Here is an 18,759-nt window from a genome sequence, read left to right on the forward strand (position 1 = left end):
GCCGAGTAATTGCTTAGTAGTAGCCACCTTGGGCACTTGGCAGGGAGGCACTGAACACCTATCCTCCACCTCTAAGTCTCCTGGTGCTCAGTCTTGGATTCTGGGTCTTAAACCTGAACTGTTTGCCCGTGGGACAGAAGGCCTACTCAGTGGTGCCAGAAGCTGTAGAGCAAAGCATAGTCTCTCTGGAACTTGCGGCAGTGTCTGCGGGACACTCAGTGGCATTGGCTCCAGTGGGCCGTCTGCCATTTTGGTGACCACAGCAAGTGAGTGCAAAATTGGCAGGTGCCACAGCATGTGCCTGGGGAGAAAGCTAATTATCGCGCTGAGCTTGAGCTGTGGCTTGCGTCCACACGGAGTTCAGGTGGCCAGCTTCAGAAGGACATGGAGCCCTGGAGACAGCTACCAGCACCTCTTGCCCAGCAGTGGTGGGTGGAGGCTGCGTTTCTCAGGTTTCTCCTGGCACGTGGCCTGTCTTGTTTCTGGTCTGAGCTATGAAAAGCCGAACACGACAGAGTGGTAGTAATTGTCCTCTAGAGGAACTGACACTTGTGGCTCGCCCACTGTGCACCAGGACTGAGCAAGGCTCTGCTCCACCATTTGAGTCGGTCTTCACTTTGTCCCTCTCAGAAGGTTGTTGTTAGGATGGTTGCCGTTGTGACAAGTCACTGGCCTGAAGACACACACGAGGAGATGGGAAGGTTACCACTTACTAACAAGTGACTTTGAGCAAATTCCTTTCTCCTCTGAGCTTCGAATGCATCGTCTGTAAAATGGGTCTGTTAATACCTACATTAAGAGGTTTAAATTAGATGGTTCTTACTACCCACTTAGGACAGTGCTTTGTTTTCACTATGAGCCAATGTTAACTGCTCTTCTGATAATTGTTGATACCAGCCATGTGACCTTAGGCGAATTGCCTTAGTGAATGGAGGTGACCGATACAGTTGTTGGCAGTGACCAGGTAGCGATCCAGCCAGAAGCTTTGCTGTCTTGCAGGGACACGTGCAGTGTTGGTAAATCTCTCATTTTCAATTATTTTTTAATATTTGTTTATATTTGAGAGAGTGTGCCCGCATGAGTGGGGGAGGGGCAGAGAGAGAGGGAGACACAGAATCTGAAGCAGGCTCCAGGCTCTGAGCTGGCAGCACAGAGTCTGACACGGGGCTCGAACTCATGAACTATGAGATCATGACCTGAGCTGAAGTCAGACGCTTAGCAAACTGAACCACCCAGGCACCCCTAAATCTCTCATTTTTTAAAAGAGAAATGAGAAATCTGGATTTGCATGTGAACTATCCTGGTTTTAGAACATGGGCAACAAGGAAAAATCTGTCATCGATATTACAGGCCAAAAAATACCACCTAGCACGAATCATCTAGAGGCCACCAATTGGCCATCCCATGTTAACACTTCCTACCACAAGCCTCTCCTCTTTTAGGTAGGTGTGTTCAAAACCTTATTGTTCGAAGAATTCTAATTCCGTGTGGTTTGCAAAGAATTAAAAAACCTCTTAAGGCATACACAGAACCAAGTGTGTGGTTTAGATACTGGATAACTGTTTATTCTCACAGGTGTTCACACCCACCTGGAGAACCATTGAAGTCCTTCCAGAGTTTCATGCATCTATGGCCTTTTGTAGCTTCCAAGGTGATTCACTAACTCCAAGGCCCCGAACTTCATTTTGAGGTCCTGTGGCTCGGTTCTGGGGTGTGGGTTACAATCTGTGGAAGGAAGGCCAAGTGGTAAAGAGACCTGTAAATTCTTAAAACTTGGAAGACCACAGAGACAGGACAGAGTAAGGAAATTGCACCCAGTTGAAAGGGCCCAACTCTGCAGCACCGTCTCTCTAAAGCACTGCCAGTGTCCTTGACCTCTCTGTGAGGTTTCTGTTTGCTCAGTCTTTCTTCGAGATGAGTTTGCATTTTCCAACAAGGTGAGGGCTGTGTGATTCTGGCCGGCATCTGTATTCCCAGTGTAGCCTTTCTGAGAGAACAAGGGGTCTTGTGTGCTGTTGGAATCCCTCCCTCATCGACCAGTGTTGCCTGCCATGCACGTCCCCAGCCTTCATCCCAGGAGCCACGGACACATGAGCTAAGCTCCTTGTGAAATCCCAGAGGGACACCTGGCAGAGAAAGTCCCATTGTGTGAGCACCTTCATGGCTGTGAACAAATCCTGAGGAGTCCAAAGGAGCCACTTATCCCTGGGGAAAGAAAGCTGGAAAGATGAAGGTGATGGTCAGGGTTTCTGGGGCAAGAAGGAGGTCATCACCATGTAAGTGGAGAAAAAGGAAGGAGCAGAAAACACCTTGTACCCCACTGTGGATGGAATGGTTTGTCCCCCTAAATTAATTTGTTGAAATCCTGACCCACAGTGTGGTGGGGGCTGCTGAGGGCAAAGCTCTCAAAAACGGAAGGAGTGCCATTATAAATGAAGACACTGGAACGCTCCCTCAGCCATTCGTCTAGGTGACGGCACAGCAAGAAGAAAGCTGTCCATGAACTAGGAAGTCCTGCCAGATCCTGAATGCACCAGCACCTTGATCTTGGACCTCTCTGCCTCCAAGACTATGAGAAATACAATTCTGTTTCTAAGTCACCCAGTCTGGTCAGTTAGAGCCCTCAAACACACACACACACACACACACACATCATGGAAATGTCTAGCGGATGCAAAACGTGAACATCGGAGTTGGATGAACACCTCAGAGCCTTGGTGACTGGCTGGGGATCAGAGGGGACCTATTCTTGGTCTCGCACTGGCTGTCTGTGTCACTGCGGATGCTTCCGGTCTTAAATTACCCATGCTACAGTGCAGGTCTTGTCAAGCTTCAGTATGCATAAGACTCAGCCAAGACTGTTCAATGAAAACGCAGGTTCTTGGGCTCCTGACCCAGAGATCCCGATTCACTAAGTTCATGGTTTTGTAAAGGACCAGGATATTGGTGAAGGTGCCTGTTTCAGGCCACTTGCAAACCTAAGCATCAGTCCTGGCTCCAACCCGTATCAGACCTGTGTTTCTGGGCAAACGATCCTCCCTGAGTTTCAGTTAATCTGATCTGTAAAAGGGGTAGCATGATACCTGCCTTGGCAGAGTGGCAAGGATTTCATGTGTTTGGCACAGAATAAACACAGAAAAGGAGATGGCTAAATTTGCCCATTTCACTACTGTCAAATGGGATTGGTTCAGCTGGGATCTATAATGAGTGGCCGTGGAGAAGAATTGTGGCTGATTGGTTTGGGGGTGGAGGGGTAGGTCTTAGCCTTCAAAAGCCTGGAAGAAGATGACAAAGAGGAGATAGTTTTTGAGCTTTTAAAAATTTGTTTATTTAGATTAAGACAGAGTGAGTGTGAGCCGGGGAGAGACAGTGAGAGAGGGAGGGAGAGAATCCCAAGCAGGCTCTGTGCTGTCAGCACAGAGCTTGACATAGGGTTTGATCCCACAAACTGGGACGTGACATGGGTTGAAATCAAGAGTCAGACGCCCACTGAGGCCACCCCGGTGCCCTTGTTTCTGAGCTTCTAACCACGCAGCAGACGTTAAAAATAGCTGGTTTTATTAAACATGCATGATCACCTGTAATGTCTGTGGTAGCCCACTTCCAAGATGAGGAGGTGACTCTCTATACACATGAACAGTCCAGATTTCCACCTCTTAAGCTAGTGTCCTTATTTATTTGTGTCCCCTTTAACTTCGAAAACAGTCCTAGACTGTCCTTTCCTTCCTTCCTTGCAGTAGCTCTGTTGGAGAATACAGTCCCACCTATTCACAGGGTGTGGTTGAGAAAAGTTAAGCTCACAGAAACTAAGTAGTTTGCCTGAGGTCCCAAATCTACTAAGTGGTTGTTAATCTGCTGAATCGCCAAACCCCAGCACCTCAGAATGTGAAGGTTTGGAGACCGGGCCTTGACAGAGGTAATGAAGTTAATATCAGGCCTGAAGGCTGGGCTCTAATCATTCTGACTGGTGTCGTTATAAGAGGAGGAAATTTTCGATGCACAAGGAGACACCAGAGAGGCTCAGGCATGGAGGGTAGAACATGTGAAGACACAGTGAAAAGATGGGTGTTGGTGAGTTGAGGAGAAAGGCCTCAGCAGAGAGCAACTCTCTTGGCTCCTGGATCTTGGATTTCCAGCCTCCAGAACTGTAAAAATAAACATGTCTGGCACATGGGCCAAGCAGACTAATCAGTGGTGACGTGTGATTTCAGCTGACGGTCTGACCCCGAACCTGCACTCTTCCACTGCGTTTTCCTTCTTTGCCCCATACAGTCCCTTGTTGCAAGTGACAGCATCCTTTTGGGTCCTTGGCTTGGCATCCGAATTCCCCTTGCACTTGATGGTCTTGCTTGGTGGTCTCCAGCAGGCAGGAACGCTGTTGGTGAGATTTTGTGTGTTTTAATCTCTGATCCTATAAACAGCTCCCTGCATTTTCTGAGGTACCTGGTGTTTGGTAAAGCACAAACTCCTAATGGGGGAGGCTTCTATTTCTGTCCCCCAGAGGGCTCTCGGGAAGACACTGCCACACCAGCCTTCTGAAGTGTTCTCCTGGGTGTGTCCGTGCAGAGATTGTACTGCAGGGCCTGGTGCCTATAGCTCTGCTGACTTGATGGCCCCGATGGGGAAATCTGGCTCTGAAGACTTGAGTCACAGTATTGTTGCCTGCACACCAAAGCCATTGCTTAGTACCCAAGAGCAAACACTATCTTAGGAGATACTCAAAGCACAGGAAGGGAACACACTTTCCAATGGCTGAGGCTAAGCTCGAGGCTCACCGCCGGCCAGGGGAGCCCAAAACGTTTGAGGCACGTATGGAATGATCATGAAATGTCTCCTCCTATTTTCTTCATGAAAGTCTAATTGCTTGTTAAAATTAGGCTTTTGGGCTTGCTGAGCTCCCAAGTTTCTGAGCCTGGCTTCCTGGTCTTGAAGTGAGACCGAGTTTCATTTCTCCAGGATCTGTAATCAGACTTCTGCCTATTATTTAAACTGTTAGCTTTGGGAATAGAAGTGTACACAGAGTCCCTTTAAACTCCTTTCTATCTCCCTCCTGGTGCCCACCAGACATGGTGCTAGCTACTGAGTCGGGACTCGGTAAATATGTGTGGATGGATTTGGTGCCCCGCTGTGGCAAAGTGGCTGTGTTTTATTTTTAGTCATGACACGTGTGCTAATTTCCATCAACCGTGTCCACTACCTTTTTTTAAAAAAAGGATGCTAATAGTGGTTAAAGTGCTACTGTTGATTTGCTGTGCATGTTCTTTCTTTTAGTAGACCTCATCCAGGTTGCAAAATGATTTTTTCTGATGGGGGATTGTGTTCTCCAGTGCAGCTAGTATAAAATAACGGAGCACAGGTTTCTCAAGTACAGGGCCCTGGTGTCCAGTCCAGGCTTCAGTACTGTCTGTGTAACCTTGGGCACGTCACTCAATTTCTCTGGTCATCAGTTGGCTCATTTTGGTAATGAGCATCATGGAGGTCTCTATCTCCTAGGTTTGTTACAAGGGGTCAGTGGAATGATACATGTTTAGAAGGTAAGCCAGTGTCTGAAACGTGGTAAGAACTCCAGGTATTAGTTATCACTTACTAGTTCTTACTGGTATTGATGATTGTTGGAAACGTTGGTCAACTAATAGGCCCATGGGTTAAAGTTTAAAATAAGCTGGAGAAATGAAAATGGTAATTATCTCAGGGCAAGAGGATTCTGAGAAATCCTGTGACCATTGTTTGTCATGGCATTGGAGTAAATTCAGAGGGACTGGTCCATTTGGCAAAGAGATGAAAGTGACCTCCTATATAGTATGAGGTCTTGGTGGTTGAGAATGTCCTTTGCTTGGTATAATCTACAGCTCATGTGGAGTGTGGCACATAGTAGGTCCTAAATCATAGCTATAAATGGTAGTTAGTTCAGGTTCCTGAGGTTTGTTTGAATACTTGGGGAGAGTAGATAGCATTTTGTTTCCAAGGCTGGATTGTCCGTTATGTTTTTGTTCTATTAAGATCAATTCTTCAGAAAGTGTATCAGTTAGTTACTACCACAATGATGGCTGTATAACAAAGCACCCTGAACTGTGTGGCTTGCAACAACAAGCATGTATTATGTATGTGTCTGAAGGTTGGTTGTTCAAGGCTGGGGTGGGCTTCAAGCTGCGGGTTGCATATAGGTTTGTTCCCTGTGTGTGTCCTCCTCCGTGCACCAGCAGGTTACCTGGGGCATGTTCTTGTGGGGGTAGCAAAAGCACAGGAGATCATGTTCAATCACACAAGCATATTTCAAGCTTCTGCTTAGGTCCTGTTAATCTCCCCTTGGATGAAACACATCAAAATGGCAAGCCCAAGGTCAAGGGATGGGGCAGAACACTCAGCAAAGAAATGGAAAGTCATGTGACTAGAGGGCGTGGATACAGGGAGTGGTGAAGAATGCAGGCCACTAAATCTGTCTGCCTGGTTCCCTATTTGACTTCCCCAATTTAGTCATTGCAATAGATGATATGAAAGGGCTTCCCTTGCTTCAGGCAGTTCCGTAGCCCCAGTATCCACATTAAGATTCTAAAAGCACTCCACTGTAGCATCCGAGCATGTTGCAAATTCCCCTTTGGTCTCCAGGAGCCTTTCCCCTGACAGACAGGAATTTACTCTACTGTAAACCAAAGAGTCCCAGTTTAGACAGACACGATGGATTAGGCAGACAGCATCATTGACCCGGTTCCACTTCGTTAGCCTTTCCAATTAAGGAGGATGTTGCTGAAAGGGAGACCTCACAGATATATTGCCATACCTGGAATCTTCTGGATGGAGCTTCTGTAGGGAGAAGCTTAGGTTTTGAGTGTGCACAGAGGGAGGAGATTGAATTTTTGTTGGCAAGTGAATCCTAAGTGTTAATGACATGGCTGCTTGGGAGTACTCTGTCTGCTTCCTGGCTAGGTCATTAACATGCTGAGTAGATAATACTGGACCCCTGACCATGTGCTGGGAGGGTTTCTGATCTTGGAATTCCAAGTAAAGAGCCGGTGCTCTACCAGAATCTAAGTATCAGCTTTGGGTTTTGTCAGTACAGTTGACAAGTTGACAGAGTTTTCTTTGGTTTGCTAAGGACGATCGTTTTCAGGGAAGTTGTTCTTAGGGGTTCAGGATGGCATTCTCCCCTCTCCACCCCTTCAGGATTCTGAGCAGTGAAGCATAAGCCCCAAACAATAGCCAAATGGGCTGAGAAGTACAACTTAATTAATCTGGGCGCACACCCAACATCCCAGTGTGGTTCTTCACTGTGACCTGGCTTTGAGAATGAGGCTCATGTTGGAATCTGAGAGGCAGCTTCTTATCTTCTGGCCAAATCGAGATGGCAGAAACTGAACTTTGGGAGAGACACACAGGCTGACTCAGAGTTGAAGAGTAATGTGGCATGCCCTCACCCACAAAGCAGCATGCCGGAGGCCGGAGTCCCACCCTGTCATAGACCAGGAGGAGAGCCTTGTCTCCCAAAGACAAAAGTGGGTCCTGTCTAGTGTGCCTGACACAGGGAAAATGGAAGAACAGGGTTGCCACTCCCTGTGTGTGAGGATGAAGAGGCTGGTCAGGGGGAGCCCCGTGAGGAATGGCTAAAACACAGAGGCTGCTCACTCGAAAATGCCTCAGCCAAGGTTCTCACCCATATAACGGCCCCTCCTCACCCTTGGGAGGGAGCTAGGTAAGGGTTTAAAGAGAGAGCCTCTAAAATACTTTCAAGGCTTGAAGGACAAGGCTGCAGTGTCCAGAGAGGGGGAGGAGTATTCCCCTCAGTATCTTCCTGGGTCTGAGGAATATTCTGTGCCTGGGTAGAATGTGGAAATTGGAGTGAGCTGTTTGCCTGGTGGTCAGCTTGGAGCCGTAGCCTTGGAGAAATGCTGGGGACTGGATTCAGAGCTAGGATCTGGGGTGGGGGTGGGGTGGGTGGGGAAAGGAACCCTTCATCTTGAAAGAAAACTCAGAACAGATCAGAGCTCAGGGTTACTTTGGCATCGTTATAAAGATACCACAGCGGAATCATTAAGAAAGCAAGTGACCATTCCCCTAGGGTAGGGGTTGAAAATTTTGCCACAGTTTTTTCTTTTCTAATTGTGGTAAGAACACAACAGGAGTTGTACTCTGTGAACACTGCAGTATACACCTAAAATTTTGTTCACTATAACCACAATGTCACACAGCTGAATGCCAGGGTTTCTACATCTTGCATGAATGAAACTTGACACCTGTTGAATAGCAACTTCCCATTCCTTGCCCCCAGCCCACCTGACACCCACCCTTCCACTGTCTGTTTCTGTGAATTTGACTATTGGAGATGCCTCATGGGAGTGGAATCATGACACTTGGGTGCCCATGCTCGTTGAAGCCATACAACAGCCAAGATAGGGAAAAAGGGTAAACATCTGTTGTGGATGAATGGATCAAGATGTGGTGAATGCGTATAGTGCACTGTTACTCAGCCTTATGTGACAACAAGGATGAACCTTAAGGATGTTACGTAGAGTGAGCCAAGTCAGACCACAGAAGGACAAATACAGCATAATCCCTATACTTGTTTCTTATTCACCGACTAGGCCAGGGGGTGCTCAATTGCATGGCTTCCTAGAAGCCAGTGCTGGAAAATCTCTTGCCTAAAGCAACGCTTCCAAACTGAGTTTGTCCCTCGGGGCCCTAAAATCAAGCCCATTCTCTGTAAGAGGCAGCTTGAGGTTGTTTTACCAGAATCCTGAATCCAGGGTGGTTAAGTTCAGAGCCGACACAGTGCAGACAAAAATAGTCTTTATGTGCTGGGTTTCCTGTTTTCCTTGGAAACCACTTGCTGAAAAACCCTGCCTCCTCCTCACCCATCCCTCCCGCCTCTCGACCCACCCTGCCCCCCACCTAAAGAGTTCATGTTTAATGACCCGCGACATGACCACCAAGCCTTTCCAGTCAATTGGCTTTTGTAGAGAGTGAATGAATAGGACTTTTCTCTGGCCTTTGCTATCCTGAAAAGGCTCTTCCCCAGCCCATTGGAATGTGCTGCGAAAACGAGGAATTAAGCTCTTCTTTTTCTGTCTGTTCCTTCCCTCATTTTTTTGTAAGACCAGGCCTTGCCCCCTCATCTGGACTCTGTGTTCCTTGAGGTGTGTTTCTAATCTTCTCAGAGGTCCATTCTCTCCATGTAGAGGATTTGAACACACTTTGAGAGAAGCAGCAAGAGTGCTTTCTTTCCTATTTCCTTACACTTGCACATTCGCATGATCTCCGTGGCAGGTGTCCCCTTAACCTGTCAGTGAGAAACTTGAACCTCCTTAGTCATCTGGGTGTGGGAAGAAGTTAGGGGGAGATTGGGGATTGGGTCAAGCTCTTCTCATGAGTTGTGGAATGGGGAAGACATTTGGGTAGCCCTCCCTGTGGGCTTGTTAGGCACTGAAGAGATGTAGCTTTGTTGGAAAATGTGAACTGGGTTAGTAGGCTCAGTTTCCCCCCCATCACTTACCTGTGTTTTCTCCTCTCTCCCTGCAGGACCCTCATCCAAGTCCACCGATCACCCTGGAGACACAGGTCAGTACCTTCCCCTGATTTTTCTCACTTACCTGTTTCAGCTCTTCAGGGGGCTTGGTGCACCCTCTAGGCTCAGGAAAGCTGGGCAGGCACATCAGACCGTCCTCTTGCCTATTGGGATGTGTGCAAGCACGCACAGGTGGGGACACGTGCCAGCCGATTGTGTGTGCATGCACGTGTGTACCCTCGTATCCGCGTACTCATCTTCAGGGCCTGAAAAGTGACGTCGCCTGTCAGTCTCCCTCCTGCCATCTGGAACATTCCCATGGTGGTAGTGCCTACCTTGCGGCGTTGTGAGCACAGCAGAAAATGGTGTCCATGAAGTTGTCAGTATGTATTAAGTACTGGTGAGGTAGCTTTTGAAACCAATAGACTGTTGCCTTTCCGGCTGGGCTTTAAGGGGAGCTATCTTTGGATTGATCGTTTCCTGGGCTCTGAGGGTTGGTCACACGGAGAGGAGACCAGATGGACTGCATCCAGAGCCCTGTCTGCCCAAGACAGGCAAGCCTGCTGGAACATTGCAAGGCTGTGGAGCAGCGCTGTGGCTGTTTCTGGAGTTGTCTGGCAAGACCCACCTGCCTGTCTCCCTCTCCAGCCTCCTCCATGGGTCCCTGTTCTCACCGATGTCTCTGCCTCAGTCTCCCCTAGGGGAATGAAGGCCCTCCCCCACCCCCCCACTCCCCTGCCCAGCTTCTCCTTACCTGATCAGGAGGGCCAGACACAATGGGCAAAGTGGAGTCCTCTGCCTTCTCTTTCCTACATGTATGTTGAGTTCTGTCGACTTCAGGAATGACACAACAACAGAGCAGGCGGGAAAGAGCATGTGACTTGGGGGATAAGGACCCCGTTCTCTGGCCCTTGTGGGCCATCCTCTGTTCTGGTTCCTCTGAAACTTCTGCCAGTGACCTGTCACCTTAGCCGTGTTTGCCCCATGTGAATCACACCTGTTCCAAGTCCCCTAGAAGTACATTGGCCTTAAATCAACCTAATGTACTTTCAGAAGTGGATTTACTCTAAGCTAATCGTGCTCAGTCAAGGAGATCTTTGACCTCCAGAGGATGTACGACAATGTCTGAAGACAATTTTTTATTTTCTCACCTTGGGGTGGGGAGGTGACTACACCAGGGTAGCAGGTGAGGAGGTAGACTCCAGGGATGCTGCTAAACTTTGGGCAGCACTGGGGCCAGCCCCCCACACAGAGAACGAGCTGGTATAAAAGGTCAGTAATAACAACGATGAGAAACGCTATCCCGTGGGATAATATTGGTGAAATCACAAGCAAGGAATCACATGCTGGTTAGATTTTTTTTTTCCGCAAAACATTAAGAATTAAACTATTATTCAATAGTTAAATGATTAAATATTAAACGATTAAATAAAAATAAATAAAAATATATAAATTTTAAATATTAAACTATTAAACTATATTAAAATGTTAAGCTATTAGTTAAATATGATTAGTTAAATATTGAACTATTAAATATAAATATAAAATTAAAAACATAAAACTTAAAATACTAAAATACAATTTAAAGGTTCCTTTTGAGTTCCCTCCAAAGTCATCTACGTATACTCTCAGAGCATTTGTTTGTATGCTGTGTTTTGGAAAACAAGGCTCTCCCCAGTCTACTGAGTGGATTACCAGAGAACTTCCACAGTATGTTTTTATTTTTCGTTACTTTTTAATGATTTTTTTAATGTTTATTTGTGAGAGACAGAGCACAAGTGGGAGAGGGACAGAGAGAGAGAGAGGTAGACACAGAATCCGAATCAGGCTCCAGGCTCCGCCCTGTCAGCACAGAGCCTGATGTGGGGCTCAAACCCACAAACCAGGAGATCATGACCTGAGCCAAAGTTGGATGCTTAACTGACTGAGCCACCCAGGCATCCCAGGGTGTGTTTAAATGATGGCCCTTCCCTTGATCAGTCCTTCCCCAGAAGAAAACTTGACTCTGCCCCTGGGCAGATGGTCTGTGTCCCGAATTCTAGGAGCCAAATCTTATCTCCCAGGGAGGAGTAGATGTGCCCCAGGTAGTTCTGTCCTTGGCTGTCTTGTGTCCTTTACTGTAGAAACCATCCAGTCAGCAATTAAGAACCTCCATGGGAAAGAACAGTCACTTGCTGATGGCTGATAGCTGTGGTGAGAGTGACAGCTCACCCCTACACAGTGACCTCTCCTAGACCCGAACCTGATGCCAAGCCAGCCACAGCACAAGACAGGCTTTCTACGTTGATGCCACGCTATCAGGGAGATGACTCACCTGGGCTCCAGTACCACTCTGTCAGCCCCAGCCGGCTCTTGGGGAGCCATAGGATGTTCTAAGTTTCTATGTTAAAGAGACTCTGGAACCCAACCAAAGTACTAATGTTTTTCTGTAACTGTTGGCACAAGTCCGTGGCCAGATCTTATGCTGTGCTGGGCCCCAGTCCATCCTGGGACTCATGATGGGATCCTGTTCAGCTGCCTGCAGGCAGGTTAGACAAGAGGGACATGGATGGGTTTTCTGGCAGAAAGTGGTGTCCCAAATACTACCCATATGGCAGCAGCGAGACAGCAGATGAGGCTGAGCTTGGAAAACCAACCATGCAGTGGCAAGGGACAGGTGTAGGAAGTCTGGCTCAGTTCCTGCTTCTTTGCCTCAGCTCCCTTTGCTCCTCAGACAGGCGTTACCTGGTCCAGCCTGGAGCACAGGTGTCACAGGTAGGGCTTGCCTTTCAGATTCATTGTGAGCTGTGTTTGTACATGACATACCTGTGGCTCAGCTTACTTAGTGCTCGGCCTGTGTAGGAACATTGGGCCACCCAGGGTGTTCGTTGGGTCCTCCCCCAGAACTTGGTGAATCCACCCTCAAGCCCCTGGTCTGAGTTGGGGACCATAGACAAATGGGCTTCTGGAGCCCCTGCAATGCGCTTAGCCTGTGGCAGCACCGAGCTCTGCATCTGCTGCCATCAGCATGCCTCACTCTGCCTGATGGCCACGTTAATAGAATGAGGGAGCCTAGTGAGGTTGAAATCCCTGTTGTCAGCTTTCCCTCAGCAGGCTGCTCCTGGGGTGCACCAAGGAAGCCCTGACTTGCCATGGTGGATGCTTCCCTAGTCTCCAGATGGTGGTTACCCAGGAACCAGAGAAAGCCAGTGTGAAAGCCGTGTGAATTTGGTTAGTGGCATTACCACGACCTCTGCTCACACTGACATTGACCATTTGCCGAGAACTGGCTTCTCCCATTATATCTTCACCTCATTATGTAGGTGTTCTCATGATACCCATTTTCCAGATGAGAAACTTAAGGGTCAGAGAGGTGAACGAACGTGCTCAAGATGATGCTGGGAGCACATAGCATCGGTGAGTGTCAAACTGGGGGCCACAGGATAGCACAATCTATCTTCTCAACTTGTATCTTATTGTTCCAGAAAAACAAGTTGCCTTGACTGGTAGATGTGAAATGGCTCAGGCAGAACTGGAGGGATGGGCTTGATGTATACAACCCAAGGTCTAGATAAAGGGAACGCTTTGCAAAAGTATCCCCAATGTACTTAGATAAATAGGAAGAGAGATAGATGGATGACAGGTGAGTAGGTATGTAGATAAATAGATATAATGCTTTGCACAGTGAGTAATTCTTTGACAGATAGATTGCCACAAGGCTTGTGGATAAAATGGTTTGAGCAATGGAGCCAATAGAAAATTTATTTTAAAACAAAAATGAAATCTCTCCCTGTACATCAGTAGTGTTTTTGACCAGTTTAAATGCTCATTATTTGATTCTTTCTCATTGATCCCCAAGATGGCTTATTTCTGAACCCTCTCCAATTTGGCAAGGCTCTTGTCATTTAATTTTAGCTTCTCTGCCTGCCTTATCCTCTCTACCCCCCCACCTCCTGCCCCCACAAACGGCTTCACTGTCAATTAGTTAATGTCCTCTACTCAAATCCTGAAATACCCTGGGAGTTGTAATAAAAGAACTCTTAGTTAGAACAAAGATTTGTCAATCTGGGTATTTGTGAAGTTGGCTGTACTTAGAAGGGAAACAAACCTTCGTTTGCATTGAGAATTCTCGCAGGACCTGAATATCAAGGGCATTAGGAGGAAAAACTCCTGATTGCTCAGTGTTCATCAACCAACCAGGTACTTGAATGTCTTTGATCTGCTCAGTAACTGGGAGCATAAGAGGACTGAGTTAACTACATTCACTGAATTAAAAGATGATGCTGGGGCCATGAGGATTGTGAACAGAGCTCAGGCAGACAGAGAAGTGGGTGGTAAGAAAATACTCCAGGGGCGCCTGGGTGGCGCAGTCGGTTAAGCGTCCGACTTCAGCCAGGTCACGATCTCGCGGTCTGTGAGTTCGAGCCCCGCGTCAGGCTCTGGGCTGATGGCTCGGAGCCTGGAGCCTGTTTCCGATTCTGTGTCTCCCTCTCTCTCTGCCCCTCCCCCGTTCATGCTCTGTCTCTCTCTGTCCCAAAAATAAATTAAAAACGTTGAAAAAAAAAAAAAATAAAAATAAAAAGAAATTAATACTCCAAAGCTACAGCTATGCAAATTCGTTCATCCATTTGCTTACTTACATAGTTCTGGGGCCAGGAAGAGGCCAGGCCTTGTGCTAGATGCTAAAGATACAGCTGTGAACAAGACAGAAAGCTCCCTGCCCATAGAGCACCTGCTCTGCTTGGGGGAGTCAACCAGTGAATTTCTGAATTAAAAAAAATGTGCCCATAATTTCGGGTAGTAATAAGTGAACAGAAATACAGGCAGGTCTGTAAGCAGGAGTGGCTGGGCGCTGTAGAGAAGCTTGTCCAGGGAGTGTTCTCTTTGGACTCGAGTTGCAAGCTCAGGAATGGAGGTTTGAGCTGAGAGCTTACAGTGGAGAAAGAGTTACAGGCAAAGAGACCACAGTGAGAGCATTCTGAACATTTTGCATATTATATCTGGATTCCTATAAAAATAATGCCACTTTTCCTTAGAATCAATTAAAGTGTTAGCTCCTTCGAGCTCCTTCAATGCCTTTGTGTCACTAGAACGTCAAGATGAATAAGGAATTACCTTATCAGGCAAGGGTGAAGGGAAAGGACTGGTAAGGGAGGTGGGGGGAGAAAAGGTGGTCACATTTGGAACCAGCCTGTCAAACTGATGTCCAGTGCATCTTGCCAGGGTCAAAGGAAGTTAATAGCTCCTACAGTACTGTGCAGATACTGGGGACTTAGGTAAGAAATCTGGCTTATACTTAGCATTAGCTAATTCGCTGGCTTAAGTTCTGCTGAACTAAAGCCTCCCACAAAACCAGTGGTTCACAACTGGTTGTGAATTTACCCCCCCAACCCCGCCTAGGGGACATTTGACAATGTCTTGAGACATTTTTATTACGACATGGGGGGTGGGGCAGTGCTACTGGCCTCCAGTGAGTAGAGGTCAGAGGTGCTAAATAACCTGCAGACACCTGAGGAAGAATGATCTCCCAAATATCAGCAGTGCCAAGGGTGAGATACCTTGGCACACCCCTCTTTGCTCTGTGGACAAAGATGACCCTGGCCATGGAATCATAACCATGTAGAAAAGTGTAATTCATTCCTTCCTAGGTGTTGCCTCGTTTATGTCCAAACGTCACCCTCTCTGGTTAATATCAGACTTGTCCGATCTCCAGCCATGACATACTTGTCACCCAGAGTCTCTGGGTCTGTGTTTGTGTGCATAGTCACTGTTGAGTAATGACTCATGCGTGTGAGCATGTGCATGGCGTAGGTAAAAGGGAAAACACCTTTTGGAGATGGTTTCCTGAGAGATTTATGGCTCAACAGTGCAGGGAGTGTGCAGCGTGTTAAAAAAAAAAAAAAAAAAATGAAAATGGAGCTACTTGGCTTGGGTTCAGAGAGGGACTGGCCAAGGCTTGTGGCCTGATGGAGCAGGCTTTGCAAATAACTCGATTTGGAGGCCTGGTTCCTTTTTCTGAGGCAGACCACAGTCTCCTCTGTGCAAACTTCTCTCTGTGGAAGCTCTTTGCCGACTTGCAGGATTAAAGCAATTGCTGTCTCCTCGCCTCTCTTCCAGCTCTGGGCTTCGATTAACCTTTTCCTCCGTGGAGAGCGGTTTTTGGAGCAATCAGGGAGCTTTTGAATGGCTCTTACCTGAGTCTCCAGCCCATTAATTCTTATGGTGCCCAGCATCTGTTGAGAGGACAGCGAGACCAAATTGCTTCTCAGCCCATCTGCTTTCCTCCCGCCAGCCTCCTTGGGGGAACAGAACCTCTCTGGAGCAGACAAGGCTGGTTTTGGGACAGGCTGAGTCCCTCTCCTATGATCTTTGCTCCTGGCTCTGGTTTGCTGGGTCTTTAATCAGCCCTGGTGGGGAGTGGAGCAGGGAGGTGACCAACTGGACCACTGCTTGGGCAGAGACAGGCAGGGAGCATATTTCCTGAGAACGGAAACATTCTCAGGGAGGGTTTGCGGTCCTTGGTCCTGGGCGCCTTACTGGTCTGGGTGACTCAGGGCGAACCATGTGATGCAACATTCCACAAATAGCCGACAAGTTCCCCCAAAGCACAGCCACATGTACTGTTGTGAAAAATAGATCATGTTGAGATCACTATTCATCCCTTCTTGGTGGGAGCTGACTTTGCCCAAGATGTTGAAGGTTTGAGTTTGGCTGTTGACTGAGAACACTTCAAAATCATGACTCTTGTCCACAGTGACTAACGTACCTTGAATATGTTTCTATGTTGTAAGATTTTTTAAGTAGTCATATACTCAACGTTGGGCTCGAACTCGTGACCGTGAGATAGTTACATGCTCTTCTAGCTGACCCAGCCCGTTGCCCGTTGAATATAGGGTATCATGAGCTGTGAAGTGTGCAACATACATGGATATGTAAACTTACCGTTGTTAGCTAACCTTCATTAAGCACTTCGAGTGGGTTCTGGGCATGTTTCTGAGCAACCTCTTGGTATAGGTTCACTCATGCAGATTTCACAAGTATCCCCAATGGGAGGTGTATCAACATCATCTCCACTTGACAGACAAACGGGCGCAGAGAGGTTAAGGTGCTTGTCCAGGAGCTAATGGGAAGAGCAGCTATAATTTGAAACTGGCCATCTAGCTTTCATTTGTCAGGTACCACAACCCCATGAGACAGGTACTAATCTTAGCCCATTTTCCAGATGAGCCGACTGGAAGGCCATGGAGACCAAGTTTCCTTTTATTTATTATTTTTTAAATGTTTATTTTTGAGAGAGTGGGCGCGTGTGCACATGTGAGCTGGGCAGGGTGAGAGAGAGAGAGAGGCTCCCAAACACGGTTCACGTTGCCAGCACAGAGCCCAGCATAGGGCTCCATCCTGCGAGCTGTAGGATAATGACCTGAGCCAAAATCAAGAGCTGGACCCTCAACCACCTGAGCCACCCAGTTGCCCCCAATTGTTCTTTTAAAGGTAATTTGGTTAGCAAGTGGTAGAGGCTGAATTAGAAACATGATCTCTTTTACTACTTGGTTGCTGAGGAGACACATGAAATGTACAGATTGGATGTAGAGATAAGAGGTAGGTATGCAGATACAAACATGGTTGTAGACCTGTGACTTAATTATATACAATATATGTCATGTACAATGCACACATGGTAATGCGTATATCCTAAATCAGATGTAATATATATTACCAACATATAACCATATAGCTAATCTATGTATCTCCAATTTGTAGCATTTCTAATGTATATACATATGATGCTGCATGCATGTATCATGTATACACTATAATGTATGATACAGAGGTAAAGGTAGTTTAGATGCAGGTGTAGCTACAGCTAGAGATGCAGTTATCAGTAGAAGCACATACGAGTGATGGAGAACGCTCACTTGGCAACCCCAGGCAGATGGGTCTGGAAACACCTGTCTGTGCGGAGTGGCATGCAGGTGAGGAACCAAACCTCCAGGCTGTGGGAAGTTTCGCCCTGCAGAGGGGAAGCAAAGTGGCGGCCCACAGGGGAGTGGACACTCAGACTCCTCACACCCCCACTTCAAGCACAGAGTCAGGAGCCTGCTGTGCTGCCCGCTGAGCAACAAGGCAGTGTCGCCAGATTTGCATGGAGTTGCAAGCCAAAGCCTGGGTGAGGAGGCAGTGCTGCTGTTTGGTGGAAATATCAAACGTACCAGCGTGTTTGAAGCTCAGTCTGTCTTCTCCACGGGCGTTTTTGGGCAGGGCTGTGCAAACCAGCGAGCTTCAAAAGAGCAGGGTCCAGTGCTGGAATGTTCAGGCTGGGTTTTGAGGTTCTAGTTATCAAGATAACTCAGTCAGGAAAATCGCTTTTCACATGAAACGGCAGCCTGATGGAAGTCCAGGCGTATGAGGCACGTAAAACTCAACGTCCAGGGCCCAGACTTGCAGAATATCACAGAAGAGGGCCTCCGATGTTCCTTGCTATACATTATTTGCATGTAGGACTTGCTTAAGTACCTCTTTGAGGTGATCTCCTCTCATCCTGACAGCCATGCCTGGGGAGGGGACTCTTGGCCCCCTCCTTAGCAGGTGCAGACCCAGAGGTGTCAAGAAGTTAAATACTTGGTCCAAGACCATCGTGCTCCTGACATACTGACATGAAGTGTGTTGGGGGTGTCTCCTCTCCCCTCACCCCAGCAGATCCACTGTCAACCTTTCTTTTCCTGTTTTTGGGCCCTCAGAGGCTTGACCTTGATGGATTTCATCAGCGTGACTTCTCATTGCTTCCACTAGGGGGAGGCACTGGCAGGAGATGGGAAGGTGGGATGACAGTGGGTTGGGGGTCATTTTCCATGTGTCTCTCTGTGAGGGCCACAGCTCCCAGAGAGCTGCTATGATAGCTTTATTCTTCAGGATCTGGTAACACCACTCTCCAGGGTGGTGCCAGCTCCCCATTGTGGCCAGCCCTGCTTTGTTTCCCTTAGAAAGGGTTTTGTTATGGGGGAAGCTGAGTGGGTCAGTCGGTTGAGCATCCAACTCTTGATTTTGGCTCTGTTCATGAGCCCAGGGTCATGGGATAGAGCCCTGGGTTGGGCTCCGTGCTGAGCATGTAGTCTGCTTAAGATTCTCTTTTGGTCTGCCCCTCTCTTTCACTGGTACACACATGTACACACACTCTCTACGAAACAACTGTTTGCTTATTCCCTAGGAGAGTAGTATATGTTTCCTTTGGGAACCCTGCCTTGGACATGAAGCCTGCCCCCAGCCCTATGCTAACACAGCATTGC

General features: G+C 47.6%; 1 protein-coding gene across 1 annotated transcript in view; it reads left to right on the top strand.

Moving 5' to 3' along the window:
• Positions 1–928: 928 nt before the first annotated feature.
• Positions 929–18,759, top strand: part of XYLT1 (xylosyltransferase 1) — a 232,915-nt gene continuing 215,084 nt past the window's right edge. Inside the window, exons 1-2 of the mRNA XM_049639366.1 lie at positions 929–964; positions 9,460–9,549. Of these exons, the coding sequence (XP_049495323.1) occupies positions 929–964; positions 9,460–9,549 (126 nt within the window). The remainder of the gene's footprint in view (positions 965–9,459; positions 9,550–18,759) is intronic.

The sequence above is a fragment of the Panthera uncia genome, chromosome E3 (genome assembly GCF_023721935.1).
Source record: "Panthera uncia isolate 11264 chromosome E3, Puncia_PCG_1.0, whole genome shotgun sequence".
NCBI lineage: Eukaryota > Metazoa > Chordata > Mammalia > Carnivora > Felidae > Panthera > Panthera uncia.